General features: G+C 39.0%; 1 protein-coding gene across 1 annotated transcript; it reads left to right on the forward strand.

Annotated features, from left to right (window-relative positions):
• The first annotated feature begins 976 nt into the window (after nucleotides 1-976).
• nkx3-1 (NK3 homeobox 1) lies at nucleotides 977-3811 on the forward strand. The gene is made up of 2 exons (XM_039802305.1): nucleotides 977-1221; nucleotides 2937-3811. Exons 1-2 carry the CDS (start codon nucleotides 1014-1016, stop codon nucleotides 3341-3343), a joined length of 615 nt encoding a protein of 204 aa, XP_039658239.1. The 5' UTR covers nucleotides 977-1013; the 3' UTR covers nucleotides 3344-3811.
• Nucleotides 3812-10177: the final 6366 nt, after the last annotated feature.

Genomic DNA, 10177 nt, shown 5'->3' on the forward strand with positions numbered 1-10177 from the left:
ACCTGTGTGTCTAAAATAAAGCTGAATTGAATTGAATAAACAACTCTTTCTTTCCTACTGCCATCAGACTCCTAAACAGCAGACAGGACTTTATACTCTTGGTCTACCTCATACAACTGTACTCGACTCTTTACATTTGTCCATTTTGCACATTCATAACTTGCACTATTTACATTTGCACTGTTTATTATTATTATTTTTATTGTTATAATATTATTTTTCACATGCGGCCTTTTAAAATTGTTTTATTTTGTAAAATTGTTTGTAGTAGGCAATATATTGTATATTTTACATTGTTTGGCATTCGGTGGAAAGCAACGGAAGAATTTCAGTGTACAGGGAAACATGTTTCCTTACTGCGCATATGTTACGCCCCTGAAAAAGGGTAGAACTAATCACGAGAATGATACGGTTATGTTTCCTCAATGAGAACTTTAGTGTAATGAGGAAAAGGCCGCGATTTCAAAGCAATCGATCTCAGGCTCATAGATTAAGAGCACTTAGTAGATCACAGATTGACACTTTTACCCTTAAAGTAGGCAAGACAAAATAAAGTAAGCAATATAAAATTTACGTATTCCTCTTACAATTTTTACCCTTTTGTGCGTGTGACGGATTTTATCAATCCCTATGAACTAGTACTGAATGCATGATCTTTTTAACCTTAGATATATTTTAAGATCCTCACATACAGTACTATGAACTTACGAATACCTTTTAGTGTATAACAGGCTATGAGTATTTCCTTTAGCCTGTCACACATATGACAATACAACTTTGAAACTTGAAATGTATAGTTCTTCCACGACTGAAGCAGAAGTTGGCTCAACCTTCTCCTAAACTCACCGGTGCAGTCAGAGCAAACCCGCCCAGTCCTGTCCTGTCACGCCCCCATCCTGCCCCCCCGTCCCGCCCTGCCCTGTCCTGTCCCGGCTCTGGTATAAACTCAGACCGTGTACGTGTGTGAGGAGACACTCTGCTGCTGCAGCCACTGAGAGGTTTCTCTCTGGTTTATGGTGGATAACTGGATGGAAATGACCGTCCCAGTCAGACCTCTGACCTCCTTCCTCATAGAGGACATCCTGTCCACGGAGGACGGCACAAGTTTTAACAGCAAACGCTGTTCCCAGAAGAGGGAAAGATGCACCCAATGGGAGGAAGGAGCCGAGAAGTTGTCGGAGCAACGATGCCGTCAGGAGACGGCGTTCGGAGTTCAGACAGGTGAGATTCTGCAGCTTTTTCTACAGCAGAGGAATGTACCAATAGGGAACACATATGGAGATTATAGGTCTCAGGAAGGTTGTGGTAATGTGAGTAAATGTAAAAAGGGAAAATATAAAGAGAAATAAATCAGACAGGTGAGTTTCTGTAGCTTTTCTACAGCAGGAATGTAAAGGACAGATGATTGGATTGTCAGACAAAGTGTGCATTTGGCTTTCATTTACAAAATATGGAATAAATGTTTAAATTCTAGGTCTCAGGAAAGTTGTGGCAATGTTAGTGAATCAAATAAATTGGAATATATAAAGAGAAATAAATAAAATAATAAAAAAGTAAATAACAAATTGAAATATGAATTAAATTAATACAAGAATAAATAAGCAAAGAACAGACCATTGTGTTCATTAGACTTTCATATACAGAATATGGAATGAATATGGAAATTATAGGTCTCAGGAAAGTTGTGGCAATGTGAGGAAATAAAAAAGATGGAACTATAAAGAGAAATAGATAAAATAAATAAATGAAAAAATATTTTAAGTATAATTTAAATAAATTATATTTAAATAAAAATAATTGGAAATATAAAAATTATATAAATAATTCCTTATATTGAAATATAAAGAAAATAAGAAAATAATAATGTATATTTTAAAATTGCAAATACAAAGAGCAATGAAAGCATCGAAAGTGTAAAAAAAAGCATAAAACAATTATTAACATTAGTACATCTCAGTATACTTTATATTCCAGTATATCAGTATAAGTTAGACCAGCGGTTCTCAAGCTTTTTTCAATAATGTTCCACCTTTGAAGAGTGTTTTTAAGCCATGTACCCCCTAACAAAAATAATTTCCCCCTGGGATTATTAAAGTATTTCTGATTCTGATTGTGATTAACCAGCGCAAATCATTTTTGGTAGAAAATAAAAGTCTCTATTAAGAGGAAGAATACAGAGATGTCAGCGATAGATTTACTAAACAACAGCCTTGGACCTGGAACACATTTACATGATGATAGAAAAAGGAGACAAAAACTTGGAAAAATACGGTAGAAAGAAAGAAGGATGTAAGGCAAGAATAGGTCGAAAATAATAACAAATACTTAGAAAAAAAGAGACACAAACTTCAAAATAGTAATAAAAACTTCAAAAAAACACAGTAGAAAGAGGGAAGGCAACACTAGGGCGACAAAAGTGACCAAAAATTCCAAAAAGTGACTTTGAAAAAAAAGACAGTAGAAAAAAGTCAGGAAGAAAGGCAAGAACAGGTCAAAACACACGACAAAACCTTCAAAAACAAGCAACAAACTTCAAAAACAGGCGACAAACTTCAAAAAAGCGAGTAGAAGTAACTACAGCCTTTGAACTGAAAAACATTTTGCAAAAAATCTTACGTACCCCCTGCAGTCCTCCAAAGTACCCCTAGGGGGACATGTACCCCCCGCAGTCCTCCAAAGTACCCCTAGGGGGACACGTACCCCCTGCAGACCTCCAAAGTACCCCTAGGGGGACATGTACCCACTGTAGTCCTCCAAAGTACCCCTAGGGGTATAGGTACCACCTGCAAAGGACACGTACCCCCCTTTGAGAAACACTGTGTCAGAGTACATCCCAGCCTGACAGACTGAATATTAACCGTCTATGACTGCAACAAACTGATGTTACGGAGAAGTTTTTTTCTGTTTAATAACTAGATCTCGTTTGTGTTCCTCAGCGTCTGTGGACCCGCCCCGCCCCGGCTCCTCCGAGTCCGGCAGCTTCTCCTCCTCCTCCTCGGCAGGGGGGAAGCAGAAGCGCTCCAGAGCTGCGTTCACACACCTGCAGGTGCTGGAACTGGAGAAGAAATTTAACCACCAGAAATACCTGTCGGCCCCGGAGAGGGCTCACCTGGCCGGCACCTTAAGACTAACGGAGACGCAGGTGAAGATCTGGTTTCAGAACCGCAGGTACAAGACCAAACGGAAGCAGCAAACCTCCCAGTTCTGCAGGGACGTGTGCAAAGCAGAGGGACTGGGAGACGAGCTGCTTCGATCGTCCCTGATCTCGTCCTTCTGCAAAGTGTACCAGTACAGACCCTACCTGTGGGACTACAGCGGCCCCTGGGGGCCGACGCTATGGTGACCGGGAAATAATCAGGCGGCTCTCATGAGCCATCGTACATAAAGCTACGAAGAGTAACGTAAAGGACTGAAGTACTGCATGGGAGAAGGTCGGAGTGGATGGCTAGGTCATAAAACACAGGGCTCTCAATCGGGAGAGGGACACAGGGCTCTCAATCGGGAGAGTGGCGTTCGAGTCCCGGGGGAAAACACAAGACTTTCACCCCATGAACTATTCATATATCAAAATAAAGCACTGTGATTCCTATTTGTTTTCCAGCCATAGGCGTAATTTAGGGGATCAGGGGGGTTGCAACCCCCAATAATAGAAAGAACAGAAGTTGTTGTTACTTTTCAATGTTATTGCCGCTTGATTCAACGTTTCAACGTTCAAGTTTTTATCTTATTTTTCAAGTTTTTTTGGACAATTTCTTTATTTTTTTGTGGACCTTTTCGATGTTTGTTTTTTTGGCCAATTTTTTCGAAGCCTTTTGACTTTTTTTTGTCTCTTTCTTCTTCTTTTTTCAATCATTTTTCCGATGTTTTTGTTGCTTTTTAAAAATGCATGCAGACATGTCCCGGGACCTCCCTAGATAGTTGGAGATCTGAACCCCCACAAAGTTACGCCCTTGATTCCAGGTATTTATTACTGTCTGAACCACATTGACTGCTGCTGTATAAAGCTTGATTTATAGTTCTGTGTTGTAGCTATGCCGTAGGTACTCGGGGTGTAAATCACACGTTTTCTTTTGCTTGTGAACATGTCTGTGAAGAGGAGACTCAATGGTACCCAGAGAACCCATTTTCATTCTGATGTTAAGGGACCCCTTTGAAAAATGGCCATGCCAGATAGCCTAACTTTGGAGTGTTAGTTAGTTTTATATGATACAAATATCTAGCTTCACTCTAACTTTAAAAATGGAGCCTCTGAAAGACAGGAAAGGCCTAAAAGATTCAGGGATTTTGAGAAAACATTCCCCCGAAACAGCAAGATCTACGTCATTTTGACGTCACATTGGCACACTGTAAAACGGCCTTTACTCTGCTAAATTGAACTATAAAGACTGCTGAACTTAACTGTCCAGCGTTCACTTAATTTTCGTAGGATATCGTACAAATTTGTGGGGGGGGTTTTTGGTAAAAGATATCATAACTGAACCTGTTCATGAGAATGCGATGCAATATTGTATGAAGCTTTGATTTATAGTCATAAACCTATGTGTAGCATCCCGGATATTTAGGCTCTTTGTTCACGATCAGAGTTGATTCTTTGTTGTTTTGGCTTTGATTCATTTGGTGTATTACAGTACATTTACCAGTCAATGATTTTGTTTATTCATACACACATCCTGTAATTCTGAATGCTTTGAAAGAGAAAAAAATATGTACAAAATCATACAAATATCGTGCTAATGAACATGATGTGGATTTGCACAATGAAACGTTTGATGTCAGTTGAAGCATTGTTGTTGATTTATTCATTATTAAATGAATGTTGATACATGTGAATTGTCTTCAATGCTCTGTGTTAAAAAATACAAATAATACATTAGTCCAGTATTAAGCGAGATCGCTGCAGTCGGCAGCAGCGAAACAAGCTACAATGTAAGTTAATAGTAATTGTCCAGCTTGTATTTACCTTCACAAAAGTGCTCGTTCTGCTGCTGACAGACTCAGATTAATATTCTAAGTGTCTGACAACATTATGGAAAGGATCCCTTCAGAGATAGACCTTTAAAACCTCTTTGAGACCTTTCTGTTTAACCAGAAACAGCTCTGAAGTCGCTAGCACTAAACCCACCAGACTCCATTTAAAAAAACAATACTTTTATCGTGTATAGAGCCAGCATATTTTCACATGAAAATTGGTAAACTATGTGTTTATTTCAACCAAAACTAGAGTTGTGATGGTTGGAAAAGTGGAAAGACGACCCAAAATGGCTTTTCATTCATTTTATTTTGTTTCTGTCGACTTTGAATGAAGTGTATTTCACGATGCTTAAATACTATTTATTTACATGGAGTCTGGTGGGTATAGCGATTTCGCGGATGTTTTTATGTCTAAAAAAAGGATCTTACTCTTTAATAGAAAGGTCGACCTCCTTAGAAATCATTTCCATAATGATATCAGACACTTAGAATATTAATCTGAGTCTGTCAGCGGCAAAATGAGCACTTTTGTGAAGGTAAATACAAGCATTTGAATGTGCCGGCCAGTTGTTCTCTGTCCGTGAATCTGGGGGGCGGAGTTAATGAAGGAGGGGGTTGTATTTGTTAGGCAGTTGAGTTAAAATATCAACAATCTTTGTGTAGAATCACTTACTGCACCTTTAAATTAATCGCCAACCAGAAAACAATCAACAGATTAATGGGAAATTAAAATAATCTTTAGTTACAGTCTTATAGACAAGTACACGTTGAACTTTAGCTTATTGTTAAATGATAATACAACATATTAAACTATGTATGTAACAATGAGTTCTGTGAAGCAGCTAGTCGGGTATAAAAGAGTAACGCTATAAGTTCATACTGGAGACATTTAAACTATCGGTGTGGAGTTAAACTCTGATAATACAGTACAAGTACACGAGAAGATAAGACGAGCCAGAGATGAGGGTGAGATTGTAAATGAGGGCTGAAGAATGAGATGTGATTCCTTTAAAGAGCCCCTGACCCGATCTCGTGGAGATAAACACGCTCCGCGGCTTTCTGGAGATGACGTCATGGGGAAGAAACTGCAGTTTTTTTTTTATCCGAGACATTTAGTTTAAAATGACTCAGTTTGGCAATCGAAAAAATAAAATCATAAACAGATTAGTTCATAAGAAATGATAAATAATATATTCAAAGAACAATAGGAACATATAGGAGTTGACATGAAAGGACAAAACGTATGATTGGAAAAGAAACAAATGGTATAGAGACGCAAACAGCAAGTAAAATAAACTGTACTTTAACATGTATCCTAAAATATAAAGTATATGTCTTTTTTATTTAGCTTTTTAAAAGATAATTTTTTGGGTCTTTTCTTTTTATTTGATAGTGACAGTGGATAGACAGGAAAGGGGGGCGAGAGAGGGGATGACACGCAGCAAAGGGCCGCAGGTCGGATTCGAACCTGGGCCTCTGCGAAGGACTCAGCCCACATGTGGCGCACGCTCTTACCGGGTGAGCTAGAGGTCACCCCAGTATATATCTTTTTAAATTCTTTTTTTGGTGCTTTCATCACTAGTTTTTTTAAAGCTTGATTTTAGGGCTGCAGCTATCGATTATTTTAGTAATCGAATATTCTACCGATAATTCCATCGATTAATCGAGTAATCGAATAAGAAAAACTTATTACAGCAATAGTAAATATTTATTATTGCTGTTTACTAAAAAAAAAAGGATATATACAAAAGACAGGTTTCCTTTTTTAGAAAAAGCAACATTTTTTATTGCCAAATTCCAAGACCCTTAAAACAAAAAACATTACAATAGTACATTTTTGGTGGCCCAAATGTTAATATTTTTCACCCCATTCCCCTTCTTGCCTCTGGCTCTTTACACTGGATATGCAAAAGAGCTGTTCACTGACCAGAGGCTAAATGTGACTGTATGAAGCTTACAGCAGGGCCATTCAACTACACTGTTCTGGGGGACACATTTTCAGAAGCCTGATACACCGTGAGGAGCATAGCTATATCTATGGTGAGCAGAAAGAATAAAGAATGCATGATGACGTCATTCACGTGCATATTAAGTAGCCATGCTGGGGGGAGGAGCCGGTTTGTCTCCGGCAGCAGCTAAGTTTCCAAAGATTAGAAGCAAACTAATAAACAGACTACAAACCGACAGCGTTCTTCTTTCCTTCATTTGTAATCTGGGCCGTCTGTCTTGTGTTTATATACTGTCTGTGCTTGTGTTGTGTCCATAGACAGTATCCGCAGAAGCAAAAAACCTCTTGTGCGCTAGTAATAATCCTCCGTGCGGAAACACAGTGAGCCGTACAACCTTAATTACACTGATTTAACGAAGCTTCGAGGCAAAGAATTTTGCTTCGAGGATTTTTTGTAATCGAATTATTCGAGTTATTCGAGGAATCGTTTCAGCCCTACTTGATTTAGACGCACGCTTTCAGCGTGTTCCACGTCTTCGCTTTGATGCTCAGCGGCCCCACTTTCGATTCTTTTGATGCTCGCTTTCGACGTTTAAAAAGTAAATACAAGCAGGAATACCCTGATTACTAAAGGAGTTATCTGGGTCAGTGAACAGGGGGGCGAGGAACTCCGTTTTTAGCCGGGGTAAGGTGTTTAAATGGCGTTTGATAAAGCAGGGTATTGGGTTAACCTGAATAGGATCTCACATGGTTTTGAAACCGCATGTAAACGCACTGACACGCTCAGACTGTTATTCTAAGTGTGTAAGTAACATTTCACTCCTTCACAGTTTCTCCAGTATAGATGGAGAGAATCGCTGAATCACAAACTTCACAATCATCAAGTGTGCCAATATAACCAATATAAGAGTAGCGTTGGGTACCGAAACGCCTACGCAACCGGTAGGAATCAGACCGGATTAGAACGCAAATTTCGGTTCCTCATGTGTCGACTGAAATATTTTCCCTCTGTAAAAATATCACCCTTTCTCTGTCTGTCTACCGTTAGCTAGCTACCGTAAATGTAGGCTACTTTTAAAATGCCATATTTTCCCTCTGGGCTCACCAAAACGGATGTTAATATATTGTTAAATTTAAATCATTTTCAATTAAAAATAACGCTATAAAAGAGCCTTTCTTTGATGTCCTTTTTCAGTTTTTCAAGAATCGGTTCGGCATCGGAATCGTAAAAATCCAAACGATACCCAACCCTACATAAGTGTCAAATATTTGTTTTTGATAACATAACTGATAAAATCAAGCTAACGATTATTTTAATAGCTTAGTATTCTATGCACTAAACAGGTATATTAATGTATAAAGGCTTTATGCCGCTCTACACATTATTGTAGGCCAAGTTTAATATGCAACTTAATTTTATACAATATATGTAGTAGGGGGTACCTTCTCACTTTCTGTTAAGGGGTCCTTGGCTTAAAAAAACTCCAAGGAACCCTGCTTTAAGAGATTTCTATCGTTTCCTTAAATGGAAAAGAAGAGTTGTCCTCTACGAGTTCTCTGGAACTATTTATATAAAAGCTGAACAATGTGACCTAAGAGTCCTGTGAGTTTTCTGTAGCTCCATGCAGGTTGGCTCAGCGCTGATAAGATGCCATGCAGGATTTAGGGCTTTAAGTATTTAAGGAGGGTAAGTTTGTTGTAACACAACCAAAGTGCGAGCAGAGGACTGATGGGATTGATAGAGGGAGAGTTGTAACCTGTCTGACTTTGGGAAGACGGGATTAGTCTTATACCCGAACGCAACAGAACAGTTATTTATCTTTCAACCGTTTGTCTCCACATTCTTCTGTTTTTGAGTGTTAATCGTTCCTCAACTCTGTTAATCTTTCTGTGGAGTTTTCCCAACAAGTCCTTCAAACGACACGACGATATAGCAGGTTTGTTCCTGCCCTCTAATACGACCCACGCGAGCGTTTTAATAAATTAGCGCCCCTAGCGCTGGCGGGAAAATGACCTCATGTCTAAACCAGAAAACATCGGTAACGGTCGCTTTTTTAAAAACATGTTTAACGTCGTGAAACGGTCTCAGTTTGGTTACGTTTACGCACAAAAACTACAACCAAACTTGTGGTTTGGGTAAAAATCTGACGTTATGTCACTTCCTGAAGGTTACGCACGTGACGCAGAACGTGTTTAAGGCTTAACGCTTTGGCCACATTGAACGCGCAACGTATGCGGACCGTTAGCCGGCATGTGCAGCCGAATGTATCTTTTGCACACGCTCTGCTGCATACCACACGGCGGGAGGATCGGGGTGATAATGCAGGCGCAGAGGGAGAGCTTTTGCTTTGGGATTGTAGTTGTTTCTTCCGTTTTTTTGAGCCGGACAGCCGCGGAAACGTCAATCTACTGAAAGTCCTGTGATTACCTTTCTTCCTGCTTAACTACCACGGCCACTAAAGGGCGTGCGCTAGAAAGGTAAATATAAGTCGAATTGCTGCTTGAATAAACAACGTCTGGGAGCCGTTTTCCAGGGAATTTCTTTTTAAATTTATTTATTTATTTGACAGGGACATTGCACAACAAATGTGTTGCACAGACCAGAGATAGCTACAAGCTAATTTTCATCTGTAGTCCCTGGGCAGAGGCAAAGTGACAGCAGTTATATACAGTGGATAATGAGCATTCCTGCTAATAAGTTCATTCAATATAAAATACAGATAAAATACAAATACAGCACCTACCCACGGATCACCTCAATAGACCTGCAATTTCAATATTGACAGTATGTACAATTATTACAGTTTTTTGTGTTTTTAATTTTTTTAATTTTATTATTGCCTACCTAAAATTTAAACAGTACCCTAATTTACCAGTTTGGTAATAATGATCACAAATCTGACCGTCTTTCAACCACTTCTTGAGGTTAACTTTGTAACACTCTCTCAAACAACAACTGGCAACAAATTCCACATCCCTGCGGCTTTCACAGAAAAGCAGTTCTGCCCAAAAGTAGAGGACCTAAAGTTAACATAACAATCTCCTCTAGAAGAGGCTCGCATAGTTCTAATACCTGCCTCTTCACAAGGTTTCACAAACTTTCTCAGGGACTGTGGGGGCAAATTATGAAGAATCTTGTATACTAAACTGACATTTGAAAACACAACGAAATTGTCAAACGTTAATAATTTAGATTTCTTCACAATGTTACAGTAATGGTATGAAAAAGTTTTTTTATCTAAAATTTTAAGTGCCTGC

Source organism: Perca fluviatilis, chromosome 6, assembly GCF_010015445.1.
Source record: "Perca fluviatilis chromosome 6, GENO_Pfluv_1.0, whole genome shotgun sequence".
Lineage (NCBI taxonomy): Eukaryota > Metazoa > Chordata > Actinopteri > Perciformes > Percidae > Perca > Perca fluviatilis.